At 37.3% G+C, this 22,856-nt stretch overlaps 1 protein-coding gene across 1 annotated transcript in view; it reads left to right on the top strand.

Moving 5' to 3' along the window:
- CPLANE1 (ciliogenesis and planar polarity effector complex subunit 1) overlaps positions 1-22,856 on the top strand; it is a 134,145-nt gene that overhangs the window by 37,202 nt on the left and 74,087 nt on the right. Inside the window, exons 21-34 of the mRNA XM_024754652.1 lie at positions 1,146-1,284; positions 2,268-2,377; positions 2,497-2,655; positions 2,772-2,880; positions 4,757-5,057; positions 6,413-7,322; positions 12,283-12,431; positions 13,046-13,209; positions 13,727-13,815; positions 14,773-14,852; positions 16,136-16,213; positions 17,604-17,796; positions 21,418-21,711; positions 21,887-22,657. Of these exons, the coding sequence (XP_024610420.1) occupies positions 1,146-1,284; positions 2,268-2,377; positions 2,497-2,655; positions 2,772-2,880; positions 4,757-5,057; positions 6,413-7,322; positions 12,283-12,431; positions 13,046-13,209; positions 13,727-13,815; positions 14,773-14,852; positions 16,136-16,213; positions 17,604-17,796; positions 21,418-21,711; positions 21,887-22,657 (3,546 nt within the window). The remainder of the gene's footprint in view (positions 1-1,145; positions 1,285-2,267; positions 2,378-2,496; positions 2,656-2,771; positions 2,881-4,756; positions 5,058-6,412; positions 7,323-12,282; positions 12,432-13,045; positions 13,210-13,726; positions 13,816-14,772; positions 14,853-16,135; positions 16,214-17,603; positions 17,797-21,417; positions 21,712-21,886; positions 22,658-22,856) is intronic.

The raw sequence follows: 22,856 nt of genomic DNA, 5'->3' as shown, positions 1-22,856 counted from the left end.
GCTTTTCTTTTATTCTATCAGTTTCCTTTTAACACACAGTAGTCTCTTTTATTTTCTATTCTTGATTTGTTAGATTAGGTAGTTGGTCCTGAACCATATTTTGGATTTGTCTGTCATTTTTTCATTTAGTGTCATTTAAGTTGTTCCTCTTTCTTTTTATTTTCTATAAGCTGGGAATTAATCTATCCTCATCAAAGTAGACAGATTTGATTAAATTCAGGTTAACATTTTCTTAGAATTGAATCCTTCATAAGTGGTATTGTATACTTCCCCTCTGCAGCATATCATGTTGCACATACGTCTTTTCCTTTCACTTTTCATGATATGAGATGGATCAATGAATTTGGGTCATGTCCCACCTACTATCATGTTCTCCATCAACCCATCAATTTTTTACCTAATTTAGCATTTATTGATGATCCTCGCTAGAGTCATTTTTTTATTAGGAGCTGCCAAATGATGACTTTATAATTCTGTCACTTATAGATTAGTTTTTTAAAGTTTTGTATGTAGATACACCTTCTTCTGTATTAGTTTTTTTTTTTTTTTTTTTTTTTTTTGCGGTACGCGGGCCTCTCACTGTTGTGGCCTCTCCCGTTGCGGAGCACAGGCTCTGGATACGCAGGCTCAGCCGCCATGGCTCACGGGCCTGACCGCTCCGCGGCATGTGGGATCTTCCCGGACCGGGGCACGAACCCATGTCCCCTGCATCGGCAGGCAGACTCTCAACCACTGCGCCAACAGGGAAGCCCTCTGTATTAGTTTTTAGGTAATGCACATAGGTAGAGTTAGATACTTAAGTTTATTTTCTTTACTATTCCTTTGGGGAAAGTCAGGGGAAATAGCATTAAATTCTTTTTATACAGAACTTTTTAGGCAAAACTGAGTGACAAGAGAGGTTAATTTGGCTAGAACCTTTTTTTTTTCCTTTGAGATTTAGCCTAGTGAATTTGTTGAGTTAAATTTGTGAGCTAAGTTTCTGAAAGTACAAGTGATTTCAGGGATATTTTCTTACATAGTATGGGAACCATGCTGTGTTTTCCACTCTTTATGGTTTATCTTACCTGCCTTGTTTGTTGCTTTATAGTTTCCTTAAAACTTGACTTATATGACTGGTAATTAACATATTCTTTCTTTACTTTCAGATTCGAATGAAAGGATCCCTTCCTTCATTGAGTCCTTTCCCTCAGTCGTTACTTAATTTCTGTAAAGGAGGTGTAGCATTCTTTCGACCTGGGACAACTGGAGACCACAAGCTTGATGAAGTGTCCATTAAAGCAATAGGTTTGTCCAAAATGAGCTCTTTGCTTATAAATTAGGCCTAAATATTAGTAATGATATATTTTACATTTGATTCGGGGAAGTTTCATGTAACAATACTGTGCTGATAATGAAAAGACCGTATGTGTATGTTGCCACCATGGAAATATATCTGAGGGAATTACCTGGTGGTCCAGTGGTCAAGAATCTGCGCTTCCACTGCAGGGGCACAGGTTTGATCCCTAGTTGGGGAACTAAGATCCTGCGTGCCTGTGGTGCGGCCAGGGAAAAACAAAAAACAAAAAGGAAATATATCTAAGATACATTAGGTGAAAAAAAAGAGATAGTTGCAAAACTGTATATACATAGTATGATTTTATATATCTTTGTGTGCCTGTATTACTTTTAATAAAAATATTGTTTTATATTGGAAATTATATTTCTAATATTGAAAATTTTTTAACTTAAATGACTACTTTTTTTAAAAATAAATTTATTTATTTATTTATTTTTGGCTGTGTTGGGTCTTTGTTGCTGTGCTCGGGCCCTCTCTAGCTGTGGTGAATGTGTCCCCTGCATTGGCAGGCGGATTCTTAACCACTGTGCCACCAGGAAGTCCCTTAAATGCCTATTAATAAGTGATTTTCCAAATAAATTAACAATATGGTATTAAGTAGAGCTATGTGTATTGGCTTTGAAAAATATTTACAATATACTCTAAGTTTAAAACTAGTAAACTACCAATAAATAGAGTAGCTTATTTACTCTATAAAGTGTTTTTGATATTTTCATGCGAGTATGACATGTATGAAATATTCTGGAATAATATGTGTAAAAATTCTGTAAGGATCTCCACAACTTTTATATAAAGTATTGAGTATGAGCATGTTTCTTTTGTAATCAACAGTATAAAGACATTTATTTTGGAAAAAAAATAACCAACAGTTGTTATAATATTAATGTATATACTCATACAGTCTTCTTTTATATTTCCATTCCTGATTTAGGTTGCTTCAGAGAACTTTGTGCTTTGTGTTGGATGCTGCATGTCCGTGATAAGTTATCCTATAGTTGCAGGCAATATCAGAAGGCAAGGGAAAATGTGGAGGGAAAAAAGGTATCAATTACACAAGAATAAGAAAAATAAATATTACTTGGGAAATAATTGCTTGATCGAAGAATCTAGTGTATCTGTCTAAAGTGAAAAGGAAATGATATTTTTCAATATCCATTTAGGACCTCGAAGTGAAGTTTGATTCTTGTATGGTTGAGCACTGTCTCAGTGCAGTGGAATGGGCTTGTAGAATGCTACCGTTCTCTCGGTTTTCCAATATTGAAGAACTTATTCAGGATCTAATTTTGAGCCTCATTGGAGAACTGCCACCAATCAGAGAGGTAATGTAAATGTAGGTGAAAATAAACTAAATCAGAACCAGAGACTTTAAAGAATTTTAATTTTATTTATAATTAAGAATGATGCTCATAAAACTCATTTCAAAATTTTTCTGAAGGTAGCAGAAATTTTTGTGAAAGCGTTTCCCAATCCTGAGGACATAAGGGTTCCTGTAAGAGAAAAATATCACTCTCTTCAACAGAGACTCAGACACTATGTTGTGAAAGGTATTATTTGTCATTTCTTAGATATCTGATAGATAAATTGCTGAAGATTCTCATTTTGTTTTGAAAGCATTTATTTTCTAGTGCTTATGTTTTTATGCATTTCTCTTTGGAGATAGGAGTATGAGAAGTCAGAAGCACTTCCCCATTACGGAAGCACCAATTCTGTTGCTTTGGAACCAGACAAAGCTGACTTCATGTCATGGCTCTGTCAGTTAGTAACTGTGTGACCATAGGCAAGTTGCTCCATATCTCTGAGCCTCTTTTCCTTATTTGTAAAATGAGTATATTAATACTTCTTTATGAATATGTATTGAAAGAGGATTAAAAAAGATAAAATATATAAAATGAATATATAATGCTTTGTATAATCAGATATTTTATTGAAAACTAGTATTCTCCTTTTATGGTTATTTATGCTCCTTATTTTATACTGTGCATTCAAGATGACCTTGTGAAAATTTTTTTTTATTGTGGTAAAATATAATATAGAATTTGCCATTTTTAAGTGTACAGTTCAATGGCGTTAAGCACAGACATACCTTGGAGATATTTCAGGTTTGGTTCCAGACCACCATAATAAAGTGAATAATGCAGTAATGCAAGTCATACGACTTGGTTTCCTAGTGCATATAAAAGTTATGTTTGCAGTATACTATAGTCTATTAAGTGTGCTCTAAAAAAAGGCAATGTATATACCTTAATTAAAAAAGTACTTTATTGCTAAAAAATGCTAACCATTATCTGAGTCATAATCATAAGCAAGTCATAATCTTTTTGCAGTAGTAGCATTAAAGATCACTGATCACAGGTCACCAAAACAAATCTCATAATAATGAAAAAGTTTGAAATGCTGTGATAATTAGCAATATGTGACACAGAGACATGAAGTGAGCAAATGCTGCTGGAAAAATGGTACCAGGAGACTTGCTTGAAGGTTGCCCCAGACCTTCACAGATACTACAATTTGTAAAAAATGCAATATCTGTGAAGTACAATGAAATGAGGTATTCGTAATGTTGTAGAAATTTTTTTTTTTTTTTTTTTGCGGTACGCGGGCCTCTCACCGTTGTAGCCTCTCCCGCTGCAGAGCACAGGCTCCGGACGCGCAGGCTCAGCGGCCATGGCTCACGGGCCCAGCCGCTCCACGGCACGTGGGATCTTCCCGGACCGGGGCACGAACCCGTGTGCCCTGCATCGGCAGGCGGACGCTCAACCACTGCGCCACCAGGGAAGCCCTGTTGTAGAAATTTTTAAAGAATTCAGATTACTCTCTGTTTTAGAACTATAGTTATTTAAGTCTAGTAATATCCTATGATGTACATTATTGCATTAATGTACTTACATTGTATTTATATTTTTTCAGACTTTTTTGAAATCTCTAAAATGTCATGTTTATGTATTAATGATATTTAAAAATTTTTATGCAGGCAGTTTTGAAAAACCTCCCTTTCTATTGTTTTCTGTTACTTGAAGTCAGAAAGGTGTTTTTGTTTCTTTGGCTAAAATTATACTTATTTTCTCTTGTGTGCCACTCTGTGGGAGTGAGAAGAATGTTAGTGATTCTTTCTCTAATTATCAGATTTTGAACCAGTTAAATTGCTTCTAAATTTTTTGTTTTCCAGGGCATACTTTTTTATGGAGTCACTTTTATTGTTCTTTAATGGACCTTTTCTAGCTTCTTCTGTTCTACCTTAAAAATATGGACCATACCTTTCTAACAGATATTGAAAAAAAGCATGATCTGTAAGATTGTAGAACTAAGCCTTAGCCATCAGTTAGATTTCATGTTCCCAGGGGGGACCAGAATTGGGTCCCCTTATGTCTTGAGTTGAAACATTTTAATGAACTTTAAGGCCTTTTGTTCTTTTCTTTCTAGGTCCCCAAACTCAGGAAATGATGTCTGTTATCATGCATTCTATCCATAAAGTGAGGGTGAAAGCTCTGAAACGTGTGCAGAGAAATATAGGTTCTTTTGAGATGAATATATGGGAACCAACTGAAGAAGAAAAACCAGCTGAGGTTCTAGGTTTTGACAAGTTTTCCTTGGGAACTAGTTTGAGCAGGAGCACACTCACAGAACCAGGGAATTCTGTGGTCCACAGTGATGCAGATACAGCTGATACTTTCTCAGAAGCTGTGTTGGCTGGAGAAAAAAGTAGGATACATTTCTCTCAAAGGTACAATTGAGATCTCGTAATAGAAAGCATTCACTTCCTTTGGGAACAAAGTACTTTCAGTATTTTCATGCAACTGATTTTTATTTCCAGCAACCTCACTGATTGTATTATTACCACACTCCATACCCACAAGAATATTAGGAGTGTAAGATGAGACTGTTGAAAATCCATTTAAAATATTACTGAGATACAAAATAATTTTGCCACCTGAAGGTATAAAATAAAATGAGTAGATGAAATTCTAGAGTTCACTGGAGGACTTTTAGTTCTTTCAGCAATCTTAGACTTAAATAGTTCAGGATTATTTGGTTAGCTATATTATTTTTAGAGTTTACAGGGAAGGAATTTGCAAATTCATCTTTTTTTTTTCTTTTTGCACATTCATCTTTAAAGCTTGTCTGTAAATTGTTGAGAAATTCTTGCTTATCAGTTAAACCTCTGTTACTTTGATTTAAGCAGATTTTTTTCTTTATAATTCAGTATCTACAATGCAGTTCATCCTTCTCATGACTGAAAGACTATATAATCAACCATAATCTTGCTTAAGTGAAATAATATCATCTGCTTCAAACATCTGCTTAAACTGTATCTGGTAGTATCATAAATGATGTGCTTGTTTCACCAAACAAATTCAGTGTTAGCACAGGAATACCTTGGAGACTGCTTATTTTGTATTCTTAATAGGAAGAGACATGGCGGCTTCAGCCCAGGTGCCTAACTGGAAGCTTTCTTTTATTGAGGGAACTAGGGATCTGTGTTCTGCCCTAAGAACCATGTTGAAAGGAAACAGATTTAAAAGTAATTATGGCTGGTAGTTAGGTGCCTGCCCAACAGGTTAATAGCAGCAGAAAGTGTTTAGAAAAATACCCAACTTTTGTGTGGTAAAGAATCCTGAGGGCAGTCCTGCTTCTTGCATATCATACAGGGAAGCTGAAAGGGGTAGATGCAAGAGAGAAACAGAAAACTGTAAACTGTGATGTGTATTGGTGGCTTGTGATTTTTTATTGACTTTGTATAGTATTTCTAAATTCTGACCTGTTAGAGGACCTTTTTTTTTTTCCCCAGAAAAAGTCATGTTTTTTTTAATAGTGAAATTTCTGTGAACACATTTTAATCTTTTTTAACATAAAATTTCCCTTTTGATATTAATCTGTTATATTTTTTGGACTCAGAATGTTCAGCTCGAGTGAATACTTAGAGATCTTTGCCCCTTATTTGAAAGATAGGTTATCAAGGCATCAAAAAACAAGAGGTATGACTTAACCAGCGGAGAGAATTTTTATTGTCAATGCTAAGATCATTTTTAGTGATTAAATGATCTTAATTTTGTCTTTTTAAATTTTATTTTGCTATAGAAATGCCCCAAATCACATGGAATTAACATTGAGTGGTGAGCCCAACGGAAAAAAGAAAATATGTAATCGGAAGGAAAACCCTAAAAGAAAAGAAGATCATGAAAAGTTGTTACAGAATGCACTTCCTGTAATAGGTGTTTGGGAATTTGAACGTGACGATGATGAATATATTAAATTCCTTGAACTCTTCTTGAGTTATGTTCTTGAAAGAGACCTACTTGGTTCCAAGGATGCTGGCATTCCATTTCTAACTAGCTTTTCTGGACATCTTAGAGAACATGAACTTAATTCTTTACTTTTTGATGTACATACAACATTAAAACGACGTCAGGGCAAAACCAAAAGCCAGAATGTATTTAGAGCTGGCTCTTGCTTTGTTGTTGCTCCTGAGTCGTATGAGTATGAAAAGTCAGAAAACCAGACACTTTCAGCTTCTGTACTGGTTAATCAAGGGATCAGGCCTTTTTTAGAGAACCCTTTGAATGAAGTCAGTAAAAATGAAGGGAAGAGTGGGTTGTTTGGTTTAAAACAGAAGTCAGTTTACAGAATACAAGATGACAACACAGAGAAAACTTTAATACAGAGATGGTCAAACCATAGTTTTTGCACTCCCAAGTCTGTTGAAACTAGAAGATGTATTTTCAAAGCAATTCAACGCAATGATATTAACCCTCGAGAAGATCTTCCTCTAGCACTAAATAACACATTTGGCAATATAAGAAGGCTGTTGGAATGGATGATAAGATGGTCTGATAGAAGACTGCTCTGGGATTTTAGTCTCACTGCGTCATCCTGTGAGTACAGTCCCGTCATTCGTGTAAAGACCTCTACAGCTGCCATTCTAACATCATTGTGGCTTTTGAAACAACCCTATTTTGCTACATATAAGGCAAAAAATGCCATTATTAAGGTAAATACTTGAATTGTTAATTACATACAAATGAGAATTCTCATTTTAGATTAAAGCTATATTTATATTTCCTTATATAATAATCACTAAGTAACAAAGTTAATGACAATGCTGATTATAACCTGTATCACCTAATTTTTTAAAGTGGTTCCTTTAATTCTTAAAAATGATAAATTAGGGTTAAAGTGCTTTCACAGAGGCTGTGAGGTTTTGAGGTTTCATGTGTGTTTATAAAAAGGAAAAAGAGAGAGTTCTCTGGTGGTCTAGTGGTTAGGATTTGGTGCTTTCACTGCCGTGGCCCGGGTTCAATCCCTGGTCGGGAAACTGATATATCCTGCAAGCTGCATGGCGTGGCCAAAATTAAAAAAAAAAAAAAAAAAAAATGAGGAAGAAAAAGGAGATAATTTTAAGTGATATTACAAGTGGTATTACATTTCTGTTATTTCTTTTTAAAGTTTTAGGGTTTTGTTCAGATGAGGAAGAACTAGGCAGCTGTCCAGTTTTTATTACTGATATCTCATTGTACGTATTAGGGGATCATCTTTTCTTATACTATCTGGCAGATGAGGTTGGAGGACCAAACCTAGAAAGGCAGATGGGTATCAGTAGAGAAATTAATGCTTATGGGCTATTCTTTCTTTTTTTTTTTTTGCGGTACGCGGGCCTCTCACTGTTATGGCCTCTCCCGTTGCGGAGCACAGGCTCCGGACACGCAGGCTCAGCGGCCATGGCTCACGGGCCCAGCCGCTCTGCGGCATGTGGGATCCTCCCGGACCGGGGCACAAACCCGTGTCCCCTGCATCAGCAGACTCTGAACCACTGCGCCACCAGGGAAGCCCGGCCTATTCTTTCTTTTCTCTACCCAGTGGCAAGTAAAAGGCTGCTCTTTTAACCTGTTTGCAAGGCAAGTATTTTTTTCATAAATATCTTTTGATTGAGTACTTGCTGTTGTACTCCAGAAAAAGATGGAGGTGAATTTCTTGGAAAACAAATTTCTATATGGTAAAGTAGTTGGGACATGGACTTTTTTTTAATATTTGGAGAATTCCAATAGTACCTAAATTTGTTTTTTTTTTTTCAGTTTTATTGAGGTATAATTCAAATTTGCTTTTGTTTCCTTTGCTTTTGGTGTCAAATCCAAAAAATCATCATCAAGGAGCTTTAACTGACTGTCTTTTCTTCTAGAAGCTTTATAGTTTCAGGTCTTACTTTCAAGTCTTTAATCCATTTTGAGTTAATTTTTGTGTTGGCTTCTGTGTTGGCTGCATAAATATTAATTGATGTTATATATTCTTGATGAATTGGCCCCTTTATCATTATATAATGAGCTTCTTTGTTATAGTCTTTGGCTTAAAGTTCGTTTTGTCTAAATATAGCTACCCCTGTTTTCCTTTGGTTTCTGCTTGCATGGAATACTTTTCCATCTCCTCACTTTCAGTATGCGTGTGTCTTTAAAGCTGAAGAGAGTCTCTTGTAGGCAGTATACAGTTGGGTCTTTTTTTTAATCTGTTCAACTACTCCATGTCTTCTGATTGGAGAATTTAGTCCATTTACCTGTAAATCAATTATAGATATGTATGGATATGTATGGGCTTAATACTGCCATTTTGTTAATTATTTTCTGGTTGTTTTGTACTTCCTTTGTTCTTTTCTTCCTCTCTTGCTGTTTTTTTGTTTGTTTGTTTTTGGCCATGCCGCATGGCTTACAGGATCTCAGTTTCTTTCCCAACCAAAGATTGAACCCAGGCCACAGCAGTGACAATGCAAATCCTAACCACTAGGCCACCAGGGAACTCCCTCTTCCTCTTTTGCTCTATTCTTTGAGATTTGAATATTTTCTGTAGAGGTATGCTTGGATTCCTTTTAAAAAATCTTTTGTGGGTTTTTTGTTTGCTTGTTTACTATAGGCTTTTGCTTTGTGGTTACCTTGAGGCTTATACTGAAACAAGTTATATTTGTAATAGTCTGTTTTAAGCTGATAACTTAACTTCGAATGCATACAAAAGCTCTGCATATTTATTACACTACCCCTCTCCCTGCATTTTATATTTTTGATGTAACAATTTATATCTTTTTACATTGGGTATCCATTAATAAATTATTGTAGTTATAGTTATCTTTAATACTTTTGTGATTTATTCTTCATAGTAGAGTTATGAGTGTTTAACCCACCACCATTACAACACTAGAATATTCTGAATTTAACTATATATTTACCTTTACCAATGGGTTTTATACTTTCGTATGTTTTTCTGCTACTAATTAGCATCTATTTGTTTCACCTTGAAGAACTCTTTTTAACTTTTCTTGTAAGGCTGGTTTAGTGGTCATGAACTCCTTCAGCTTTTGCTTGTCTGGAAAACTATCTTCCCTTCAATTCTGAAGGACAACTTTGCTGGGTAGAGTATTCTTGGTTGGCAGTTTTTTTCTTTCGGCACTTTTAATATATTATGCCATTCCCTTCTGGACTACAGAATTTCTGCTGAAAAATCTACTGATAACATTATAGGGGTTCCTCTATATGTAACAAATTGTTTTTCTTTTGCTGCTTTTAAGATTCTCTCCTTAAAAAAAAAAAAAAAAAAAAAATTCTCTCCTTGTTTTTAACTCTTGTCTCTTGGTGTAGGTCTCTTTGGATTTATGTTATTTTTGAACTCTCTGGGCTTTCTGGATCTGATGTCTGTTTATTTCCCCAGGTTTGAGTAGTTTTCAGCCATTATTTCTTTGAATAAGCTTTTTGCCCCTTTCTTTCTTTCTGGAACCTCTGTAATGCATATATTGGTCTCTTAAGTTATCTGCACTCTTTTATTCTTCTTCCTTCTTGCTTCTTTGATTCCACTGCCCTATTTTTGAGTTCTCTGGTCCTTTTTTCTGCTTGATTTAGTCTGTTACTGAATCCCTTCAGTGACTTTTTCAGTTCAGCTATTGTGTTCTTCAGTTCTAATTTACGTTTTGTACTTTTTTTGTATTTTCTGTCTCTTCCTTGAAAGTGTCACTTTGTTCATGCATTGTTGGCCTCATCTCAGTGATTGTTATTTTAGATCTCTATCAGGTAAATCACTTATCTCTTTCTTTAAGATCTGTTTCTGGAGATTTATCTTATTCATTTGTTTGGAACATATTCCTCTGTTTCTTTATTTTCTTGGAGTCTCTTTGTTGGTTTCTGAGCATTAGATAAAATGGCCACATCGCCCAGTCTGAACAGAGTGGTCTTATGTAGGAGATGAACCTCATCAGTTAGCCTGGCTTGAGCTTTTGGTTGTCTCTGAAACCTTTGTGATTATCTAAGCCTCCTTTGTTCTTCATGATTCCTAGTAATTGAGGTTATGCGAAGACCTGTCAGTGTCCCAGAGGGGTAGATCACATTTAGCACCAGATGCAGGCTGATTGGAAGCCAGACCCTCAGACAGCATGTGGCAAAGTATGTAGTTAAGCCCTTCTTGGGGAGTAACTGGGAGATGGGTATTTTTGCCTGCTCCCTGTGGTCTGGGCCCATGTGTATAGCCATTGTGGGTATTCCTGCACCCATTAAGAACTGCTTCTTTGTTTGCTACAGTCCTGTAGGACTTGTGAATACAAGCCGTACTGGCTATCAGAGGTAGGTGGTCCAGGGACCTCCCCCTCAGTCAGCAGCTGCAAAAACTGGGGCAACATATGCGTGTACAGGCTCCTTCTAGGGAGATACTGGTGACTTGGAGCAGGCTAGAGAGAGAAGATAGAGGAGGTGTCCTTTGGCTTCCCTGGTGTCTGGGGAGGGCTGGAGCCAGGCACGGGATCCCCAGGCAGCAGCTTACAAAGTATGCAGATGGACTTATTCCGGGGGAAGGCTGGGAGATGGCTGTTTTTGCCTGCCCCTCTGTGCTAAGCCCTGTGGGGATAGCTGCAGTGGAATGCTCACACACTTGTTAATAACTGCATCTTTGTTTGCTATAGTCTTGTGGGTTTCATGGATACAAGATTCTTTGGCTCTCAGAGCTAGGTGTTTTGGGGGCCTGATTCTCAAGTAGGAGTCTTAAAAGTCTGGGCACTAAATGTAGGGTCGAAACCCTTTGCTTTTTAGAAGCTGGAAGTTAGAAGTTCCCTCCTTCTTGTAGGGCACTGTTCCAGGGTTGGGGTTTATGGTCAGATTGTGTTTCAGCCTTAACTGCCTGTTTCAACATGTGTTTTCTTATTCCCCTGATGTGTAGGCGTCACTCAGTGAATTTCTGGATTTCTTTCAGTGGTAATTTTCTGTGTGTAGTTGTACATTCAGTGTGTCTGTGAGAGGAGGAGAATTCAGGAGCCTCCTGTGTTGCCATCTTGGTCAACACCCCTCCACACTTTTTAATTCTTCATTTGTTCTATTTTGAATTGCCTTCATTTTAAACTAGTTTATTCTGGGTTGAAGAAATTTTGTTGTTTTATGTTTTCTTTTTGTGTGTTTTTTTTCCTTTTTTTGAGATCAGTTTCTGTTATTGTAAGGTAGTTTAGAAGGTACTGTGATATTTGTTGTCATGGAAATTTTTAAGTGTTTCTAGGTGATGCATACCTAAATTTCTAAGTAAAACAAAAGAGATACATCCCTTGTATTTTTAGCTGCATATATTTTTGCCTACTATGTCATTTTGAAATAATTACTAAATGTCTTTATAACTGTAAAGAGAGTGAAATGAAAGCAACTTTACATTTTTATTGCTATTGTTCTGTGGCCTGAAAACACTGGTGATATACCTTTCAAGTTTGTAAGGCTGATTTCTTTTGAATACTCTTTAGGTAGTCAAGCTTATTTTTTCTAGGTGGAATAAAGACAGTCATTGCTTCAGCATCAAATATTGAGTATTAGAAATGCAATAAATACTTGGTAAATGAATAAGAGACTTAATCAGGAGAAGTTCTGTAGAAAGTATTAATAATCTAAAAATATAATGAAAAGTAAGGGATTCAGTAATGAATATTAAGTACTATAAATGGTTTGTTTTAGGTGCTAGAGAATAATTACCCTGAGCCTCAGAATGGACCCAATATAGAGAATGATTATAAAACAGATGCTGGTTGTTCTGTTGCAGTATCCACTCAAGGTGGGAGTGAGGAAAGAAATGATCAGAATGAATCTTGTCAAAGTATCTTGAAGTAAGTTGCTGATTATACGTTCCTTTTCAAATACCTCGTTTGATGGTGTTTGGGCTTAAAGGAGAATTGAACCCTTGAAGGTTAAAGAAATGAGCATTTCTTTGAACTAGAGAAGCAGTAAGCAAGTGCTTTCTGAAGTACTTTAACAATTCATTACAAATTTTGTTTCTTTACGTGTTGGTCTAGCTTATATCTTGTAAGAGAGGAGCTAATTCATCCTAAGAGATCCCTTTATTATGTTCATTGATTTTCTGTGTCAGAGGAAGTTGAACTAATCATCTCATCCATTTTTACATATTTAGTAATACTACAAGTAATGTATCTTTGAATACTAAAGCTGAAGCCTTGGTAGCAGGAAGATTCCTTTGTGAGAATGGCAAATTTAGAAAAGTCAAAATTATTCTAATCCTTTGAGTAAATAAAAACGGGACATTCAATTACTTATTGAACAACCTTTTGTTAAGCTTCTGGTATTTGCCATACATGGTTAAAAAACAAACTTTATAAATACGAAAGCTTAGTTTGTTCTTTCTCAATAAACTGAATCAATTGAAAGCAAGCTCTTTGTTCCCAAGAATGAGTTATAATTTTAGCTGCTTAATTTTTGTCAGTAGAATGCCAACTGAAGTAAAAAATCCCGAAATAAAAGGAACCAATGATGAAATTATTTCTGTCACTGATGATACTGAAAAAGTATTTGTAGATATTGAGGAGGATCTTTTAGAAGTAGAAACATTTGCACAGGAGGAAATGGATATATACCCATCAGACTATGAAGGTCAGTTCATTTAGCTAATCTTTTTGTTTGACCTTACTAATTTGATATTGGTGAATGATTATCTGAGATAGCTTAGTCTTACATCTAAATTGGTATGTTTATAATAGCCTAAAGCCGAGTATTTAAAGAGTAGTTAATATTTATGAAACGTTAAGCATATTAACTTATAACCTGAATATACAATTTTGAGGCCTTTTGCCTTGCTGTGTAATTATTATGGGTCTCCTCATTGCTGTGAACCAATTCTATGAACCTTTCCTTGGCAGTCTTCTTTAAAACAGAAACTCTCAGAGCTTTATATGGAGTTATACACACTGATATGAGGCCTCTCAAGGCTCACCTGTGATTCACTTGATGAAGAGGGGTTGTCTCTAGGTGTTTAAAGATATTTTTGTAAGGAGGATAGAAAATGTTTCTGCTATTATATTTGTTTCCTATAATAATTCTGAACATTCTAAAAAGAAAATTGATTATTTTTCAAAAGGTCAGTTTTCTCTTCCTTCTTGTTTCCGTGTAGAGGATGCCAAAGAATCTGTTGGAATTGTTAAAAGTCCCAGTATTGCGTCTTACATGCAGATGCAGACTTTACCACAGCATTTAGAAGAAGTAAGTCTATAAGTAGTGGATAAAGTTACTTAAATTATGCTATGGTAACACTATAGTGTTTTATTCAATATATCCAACCAAGGCTATTCTCTCTTAAAAGGGTACTGTGGGTTGTAGAGTGTAGCCATGCAGCATTTTTCTTTCACTGAAATTCTATAATTAGTTAGATGTCTAATAATTTCAGGCAATGAAATGTTAATTTCATAAACTGCTGTAGTAAATTAATTTAATCAAGAGTGATGCAAGTGTTCCATATTCAGAATGTATAATTCAGCAGTAGTGTGCAGTTTTTACACATACATGCACTTTTATGTATTACTTCTTTTCTCAAAACCCTATACTCTGGATTTCCAGGTAGAACACAGACATCTCTAATTATTGAAACAATTCCTTTAAGAAGGATGGTTTTTTTTTTTTTTCTGATATTCTAGTTTTCACAGCGTACAGTTGGCCCTTGAACAACATGGCAGTTAGGGGCTTTGACCCCCATGCAGTCAAAAATCCTCATCCATTCATCCCTTAGTATTCACGGAGGATTGGTTCCAGGACCTGGCGCGGATTCAACCAACCCCAGATGGTGTAGTGTATTTACTGAAAAAATCTGCATATAAGTGCACCCCCTTATTCAGACCAGTGTTGTTCAAAGGTCAGTTGTACTTACTTATGTAGTGATGTGTGTGTAATTTAATTTACAAATACATTGTAAATGATTTCTAGTGACATCATTTGTCTTTGTAGTTTAATATGCTCAGTGGCTCAGGGTGATGGGCCAAAGGCATCACAGTATAAAGGTCTAGTCAGAGCAGGACTGGGAGTACATTTTAATGTTTGGTTTCGCACTTGCTTTTAGACTGTTTTTATTCCAGGCGAATGGCTAACGTGAAACTCAAGATACCTAAGACAGTAATACCTGTTTGTTTCACCTATTTTCTTTTTGGGTACTATTAATTTTAACAGCATTCCACAGGAGAGGTTCAGTGTCCAAGGGAAGAACTGTTAGAGACATGTATGGAGGAAAAATCAACTGAACAGAAAGGGTAAGGGGGAAAAAGTATGGAAAGCTTTCAAAGCTCATCTGGGATTCACTTGATGAAGAGGGTTTTTTGTTTTCCTCATCATTGACTATATATTTTATGGTGATACTGTGTTCCTAGTGAAATTGTAACCTCAATTTAATAGTAATGGTAGTGATGATTTTTAGTAAATTCTATACTTCTAAATCTTGGTAGAGTGAAATAAATAATGATGTCTAAAATGCTTTTTGTTCTCCTGTCACTGTCAACCTTAAAGTAAAATATAGCTGTGAATATACCAGAGTTATTCAGCTGCTAATTAGGGTACTCCCTTTCCATACTAATTCCACTTTTCATGGGTCAAGTAAAGAATCATTATGAGTCATATATCATTATGAATCATTATGAGTCAGTGTTATGGTATGATTACTGCACACCGTCCATAGGGCTTTGATGGACCCATACTCTGCTTGCTAGCTTATTATTATTATTTTTTGTGTGTGTGGTACGCGGGCCTCTCACTGTTGTGGCCTCTCCTGTTGTGGAGCACAGGCTTCGGACGCGCAGGCTCAGCGGCCATGGCTCACGGGCCCAGCCGCTCCGCGGCATGTGGGATCTTCCCGGACCGGGGCACAAACCCGTGTCCCCTGCATCGTCAGGCGGACTCTCAACCACTGTGCCACCAGGGAAGCCCGCTAGCTTATTATTGCTTCAAGGATAGCTGCAGGCAGTTTTCATTTGTTGCAGTGTGGGCATGATTTCTTAATTTTTAGAATTTTTGATGTTTTAGAATTACCTCAGATAAGAGAGGCAACATAATTAGATTTTCTTTCTCTTCTTTTTTGTTGGGGTCTTCTGTGGATAATTAACAAAAAAATATGTTTAATGTCCTGTGCCTTTACAAGTAATATAGATATTTCTATTAATAAAAAACTAGTCATTACAGTTTCAGATGTGATAATGGTCTCTGTAGTGTTCCTGAGCAAAGTGTCTGTTTCTTCCTAGGTAAAATTTGAGGTCCCAGCTAACTTCATTTCCGCTCATTTTAGATTATATTATTTCTGTTGCCAAGCATTTAATAGTGTTCAAGTCATATATTAAAGCCATCCAGACATATTCTTTGCTTTTGTTTGAATCTGTTACTATTGCTATAGAGACAGATGTAAATAGATTGTAATTATGAGCTAAGCATTACAGAAGATTAGAGGATGTTTAGACTCTTAGATTGTGGAGCATTAGATCACCTGGACCTTAGGTAACGCGAAGAATATCTTGCTTCCTAATTGATTATTAATCTTTAATTATAGTATGATCGAAGGCTTTATAGATCCAGAACACATCACTCCTCATTCATTTGGTGTAGATACAAGTTCAGAAGTTTCTAGGTGAGAATTTTTGCATACTGTACCATATTGATATAATTACACATAGATAAGAGAATGAAATGATGCCTACTGTACCATTTTGAAATAATTATTAACATCTTGACCAAAAGCTAAGAGAGTAAAAGATTTTCCTCTAACAGTTGTGTTTTAAAGACATGCAGGAACTATTTAAGAACAAGTCTTTTCTGGAAAAAAGAAGTAGTGGATATATTATTGAAAGATGTATTTCTTGCTCATTTTCAGCCTCTAGCAGATCTCTAATAGCATATGAAATGCTTCTAATTCTCTCATAGAAAAGAGCCATCCAGTTGCCTTCTGTATTTATTTTACAGAAGTTGAACAGTGTGTTTAGTGTTTACAAATCGTGTTGAAATAGGAGAATGATATAGCACAAATTTGCTTTAAAAAAATTCTCCAGTATTAGAATTTATCTCCTTGTTACTTGTTGAAAGCAAAGGCCAATAAAGTTGTCTTAAAATAGGCAAGTCAGTTGTAACGCCTGTTTTTTATGGATTTCCCAAATATAGTTTTGTTATTAAGGTTGTGAGATGCTTGATAAAAGGCAAATGTTATTGCTGAAAGGGAATGAATGTAAATCCAAATAAATATAAACACAGTTTAATGTGTTATTTTCTTTATAGAGACAATGATCAGTTTATTTCGACGTGATAGTGCCTGTTCCCTAATTTAGGTTATAAAATTGATTTGCTTGTACAACATTGAGTCCCTTCTATGTTTTAAGGAATCATCCCCAAACAATCATTTTATAAAACAAAACTTACTTTGATTTTTAACTTTTATTTCTAAATAAGCATTTTTGTTAGGGTTTAATTATTAATATCAACTCTCTGTTTGGAAATGAAATGTTCACAATATTGTTATTTCACATTTAATGAAGAACGACAGGAGTTTGCTCTATCCATGTTAGAATTAAACATTTTTTTAACCCATACTTTCCACAGTTTTCTTAAATCCATTCTGGGTCATTAAATTTAGTCCAAGAAATATATTCCTAAGGCAAATTACATACTCTGTACACCTAATCAGAGTGATTGCACAGGTCTCAAACTCAGATGCCTGTAGGAACCAGGCAAGTAAAATGAGCGTGAGAACTGTCCTGGGTTGTAACACCATAGGGAGGGGACCATGGCTGACTAGACATTACATGTCCCTTAATTATAGCATTTGGATGAATAACTGTGCTGATGACAAATGTGTCTGGGGGCTGAGGGATAGAGTGAGATCAGCTTTAGAGTTTAAATTTCCTGAAAACCTCCAGAAAGCTTTTAAAGTAGAATTAAAAAGTAGGATCAAAATACTCAGCTCATAGACATCTAATTTGTTTCTTTCTTGATTAATGTGTGTTTTTTATTTATATGCTTCCACATAGTGCACGGATCTCTGCATGTAAAGATAAATCTTCCTCAGCTCCACCTTTGGTATCAAATAGAGTCACTGTTGCTTCACAAACACCTGGGCCAACAGCTCAGCCAGCCCAGAGAAATGAACCCAGGGCTCAGTTATCACATTATTCCGATTCTGTTAGGGAAATGCTCCAAGATGAAATGTTTAAATTAGTTCAGGTAAGCACATCTTCATATAAACAAGTAAGTCTACACATGATATATATGTAAGGTTTTAAAATATGAACAAACTTCCAGAGACGGACAAGTTAAAATTAAATTGCAGGGCTTTTCTGCTTTGGGCACTCTTGCTTTGTTATTCAGAAGTCCTAACTCTAGGGACTAGAGTCTAGGCTGAGTTCCCTACTTCCCATGGCGACTTTTTTTTACTGAGCTCTTGGGGATGCAGAGCTGCTCACAAAAGTGAGGTGGGGGATAATCAAACCAGACCAGCGGCCCCTGCTCAAAGGTGCGCAAAGTTTATTTTCTAACACAGCCTGTCACATCACATTTATCATCCCCAAACCCAATGTTGGCTTGGTTTGAAATTGTCAGCTGCATTTTAAAGTATTGTTCACTTTGCCTTCCATCACCTTTTTCTCACCTGGTTATCCTTTCCTCTGTCTACTAACAATTTTTAAATATTTCCCTTTTCTGTTTTATTCCTTAAACATTAATTTCCCTCAGATCTTCTCTTCTCTTCATGTGTTCTACATTCACTTTCATATCCTTTTTGCTTTTAATCGTACAATTTTCTTTTTTATTTATTTATTTTATTTTGTGCTGCATTGGGTCTTAGTTGCTGTGCGTGGGTTTTCTCTCATTGTGGCGAGCAGGGGCTACTCTTCGTTGTAGTGCGTGGGCTTCTCATTACAGTGGCTTCTCTTGTTGCGGAGCATGGGCTCTAGGCACATGGGCTTCAGTAGCTGTGGCACGCGGGCTCAGTGGTTGTGGCTGGTGGTCTCTAGAGTGCAGGCTCAGTGGTTGTGGCTCACGGGCTTAGTTGCTCTGTGGCATGTGGCATCTTCATGGACCAGGGTGTGAACCCATGTCCCCTGCACTGGCAGGCAGATTCTTAACCACTGTGCCACCCTGGAAGCCCTCATATCCTTTTATGTGATGCAGTATACCTTTTTTTTTTGCGTTACATGGGCCTCTCACTGTTGTGGCCTCCCCGTTGCGGAGCACAGGCTCTGGACGCGCAGGCTCAGCGGCCATGGCTCACGGGCCCAGCCGCGCTCCGCGGCATGTGGGATCTTCCCGGACCGGGGCACGAACCCGTGTCCTCTGCATCGGCAGGCGGACTCTCAATCACTGTGCCACCAGGGAAGCCCCAGTATACCATTTTTATATGGATAATTCTGGGCACTAATTTTGTGAGTTTTTCAAATATGTGTACAGATTTTTATAAATATGACTCTTTTGTAATTAAATCATGTACAGCCTCATCCTGTATAGTTTAACAGTGAATGCGCCTGTGTGGTGCCCGGGCCCACAGCCAGGCTTGTGTGGCGTTCCCATGACTTCGTGACTGATTGGTGTCTTCCCATGTGGGCTGTGGCCTGGCCAGAGACCCTCACACATCCCACGGTGGGGCAGCCAGGACTGTTCCCATCCTCCTAGCATGCCCATACCCCTCCTCATGCCCTGCTCACACCCCTCCTCCAGTAGAGACCTATGCCCTCCGTGACAGCTCCCCATGTGCTGTTGCTGGGATGTTTATACTAAAAAAAAAAAATCTTTGAACTATGGGTCCTGATGGGAATACTTTTTCAGCATGTCCCACTGTGCTATGGAACTTTTTTTTTTTTTTTTGCCATGGAATTTTTTGAAACTGATTTTATTCTTATTCTTCTGAGTCTCTTCTTTCCCTTTTCTATTTACTAGCATGACCTATTTTACCTGCTTAAAGTTTTAGAAGCATTTGTCAAACTTGTTTTTTGGATTACCTAGGGACTTTGCTGGTCACTGCCCTGTATATTTAACAAATTCTCCGGATAATTCTGGAGAAGATTAAGAATCACTGTCTTAGAGAGTCATCTTTACTTTCTTTCACTATGCATATCCAGTGTTTTACTATGCCCTCTTGACTCCTTTGCCCACATTGTATGTCAGTACAGTTACTTGCTATTTCTATAGCAGTAGCCAACCTTAGGTTCTTAGAACTTCATACTTCCATTGTCTCATATATGCATTTCTGAGACATTTTTCCCCAGATATTGTTTTAATACTCTTATTTTCCTGCTTTAAAATCTTCAGTAAATTTCAGGCACAAATTTGTATACTATATGATATCAGTCATGTTTTAAAAATACAAAGAATGGAACTTCCCTGGTGGCGCAGTGGTTAGGAATCTGCCTGCCAACGCAGGGGACATGGGTTTGAACCCTGATCTGGGAAGATCCCGCATGCTGCAGAGCAACTAAGACCATGCGCCACAACTACTGAGCCTGTGCTCTAGAGCCCGTGAGCCACAACTGCTGAGCCCACGTGCCACAACTACTGAAGCCCATGTGCCTAGAGCCCATGCTCCGCAACAAGAGAAGACACCACAGTGAGAAGCATGCGCAGCGCAATGAGGAGTAGCCCCCACTCACTGCAACTAGAGAAAGCCCACAGCAACGGAGACCCAAAGCAGCCAAAAATAAATAATAAAAGCATAAAAATACGAAGAATGAAAGGATACACACTAAAAAATGTCAATACTAGTTATCTTTGGGAATAAGATTATGAATCATTTTTATTTTCTTTTTTATCCTTTTTTTTTCTGTAATAAGCATATATTTCTTTTGTAATTGAAGGGACCTACATTTTTTTAAAAAACCCGCAGTGTTTCCTTATTGGCTTGTTTTAAGAAGTGCAAATTCCTCTGTTGGGCTTGAAAGACCCCCATGGACAGCTTTTATCTCCCCTCTTTTCCCACCATAGTCTCACAAGTCCAGTGGTTCTCAAAGTGTGGACCCTGAACAATTAGCATCAGCATCACTTAGATATTAGGAACACAAATTCTCAGGCTGCCATCCCAGACCTACTGGAATCAAACTCTGGGGATGGGGCTCAACAAAGAGTGCTTTTAGAAGTCCTGCAGGTGGCTCTGATGCATGCTACAGTTTGGACCACTGTACTAACTTCCCTTCTCATTAGCTATAAATTTCCTGCTCCATCTAAGCCAGTGTACATGCTAGTGGTTCCCAAGCTTTTCTGTACATTGAAATCAGCTAGTCATCTTAAAAAATACTAATCTTGGCTCACATCCCCCAGATACTCTGATTTTATTGGTATAGGGTGTGACCTGGCCATTGGGACTTTTTAAATGCTCCTCAAGTGATTTTGTTATTCAAGGTTTGTCAGCCACAGTGCATACCTTTGCCTTTCACTCGGTCAGCCCTTCCACAGGAACTCCTCTCTCTTCACCTGTTGCTAATCTCTGCTTTTTTTCTTTCCTGAAAAACCCTGCCACAACACACCCATTTTAGGAATTCTTTAATTATCCTCACCCACTCCATCAGACCACTCCTTTATGGTCCCAGGGATGTTTATGTAAACTGCTTTACAGATAGTCCCAAGTCTCACTAGGAGTTCATATTCCTAGTTGACAGCTCCTTGAAAACAGGAAGCTATTCTTCTTTTCCTTTTTTTCTAAAATCTCTCCCAGCTCTGCTTCCTATTCAGCATTTATGGCTCCAGCAGTTACTAAGACAGAAGTATGACTATTCTGGAATACTCAGATAATTATTGTTGCTTCTTTAGGTTCTTTTCATTATATTTTAAGATGTTTCTTTAATTTTTATTTTATCCTAGCTGCAACAGATCAACTTCATGAGCCTAATGCAAATAGTAGGATCATCCTTTGCTAACCTCCCGGACATGCATCAACTTCTACAGCAGTCTCAGTCTGTGCATTTGGTGGGAAGCCAAGGATCAAACCCCACAAGAGGGAGTAATGATATTGAAGACACCAGTAGAAATCTGAAGGAGAGATTTTTCGTTAAACCACAACCCATGGGAGAGTACACCAGAGAGCCTGGCAAGAACAGCCCACACTGCCATAAAGGAATTGTGCAATCTGATGAAAATAGTAATGGAAATTTACAGGTAACGCATTTTAAAGTACCATTAAAGTTGTCCTAGTAGTTCAGTTGTTGGTTATTTGAGTAAGTAACTTATTTAGTAATTATATTCCACCTCCTCCAAAACATATTGAACATCATTTAAAAAGTAGGAGTTTGTAATGTATTTTAATCTTACATAATATTTTTTTCTCTTCCAGAATGTTCCACATAGGAGTGTTCCTTTTTGTCAATTAGAAGGCCAAACCCAGAATAGAGGACTAACTCCAGCATCTCAGAGCTTACCAACCACTTCATTGTCTCCAGCCCCTGCTGGAAATACTCACCTCCACCTTTTGTCCACGTCTTCTGCCATTCTGAAGACACCTGAACTTATCCCCACTGCAAAAACTTTCAGACCTGGTGATGGTTTTCCTTTGCTTCAATTTCAGCCCAAGCCTGAATTTAAGCCCCTATCCTTCCATACAGAAAGAGTTTCTCAAGTTCCCTTCAGTCCTCTGCCACAGCCAAGAGTGGCTTGGGGATTATCTGATTTCTTCCAGCCTCCTTTGCCAAAGAGAGCAATGGACACTACTTCAATGTCCCATTTGAATTTGAGCCAGTATAATACTGAAGCCATAAAAAAAGCAGTTGAGCAGAAGAAATGGGCAGAAACAATAATTACAGAAATTCCTAAGCATGTGAACTTGGATCAGTATGTTGGACAAGAAAACTTGACACCTCAGCAGGACTCTGCAACATTTATAAAACCAGAAAAACTGTTTGATGTTAAGCCAGGGCCCTTTGAGATACCTCCTCAGAATTCTTTTGGACTTCCATTATTGCACCTGCAACTTAAACCTCCTTCTGTATTTTCCTCTGCCTCAAGAGCATCAGTTACAGTTCCATCAATACCTATTAGAACTGTAGCAGAAGAAAGCAAATACCCAAGACTATCACTACTTCATTCATGTCTATCCCAAGAAAATATGGTAATGATTTTTGCAGAGTGATACAAAAGCACAGTCCTGCCTTTTCCATACCATAAATATACACTCAGTGAAAAGCTCTTACACATTTCTTTTTTTTTTTTTTTTTTTTTTTTTGCGGTACTTGGTCCTCTCACTGTTGCGGACTCTCCCGTTGCGGAGCACAGGCTCCGGACGCGCAGGCTCAGTGGCCATGGCTCAC

The sequence above is a fragment of the Neophocaena asiaeorientalis genome, unplaced genomic scaffold, assembly GCF_003031525.2.
Source record: "Neophocaena asiaeorientalis asiaeorientalis breed wild unplaced genomic scaffold, Neophocaena_asiaeorientalis_V1.1 scaffold229, whole genome shotgun sequence".
NCBI classification, from domain to species: Eukaryota; Metazoa; Chordata; class Mammalia; order Artiodactyla; family Phocoenidae; genus Neophocaena; species Neophocaena asiaeorientalis.
The sequence above is the reverse complement of the archived record's forward strand: the minus strand, read 5'-3'. Positions and strand labels throughout refer to the sequence as shown.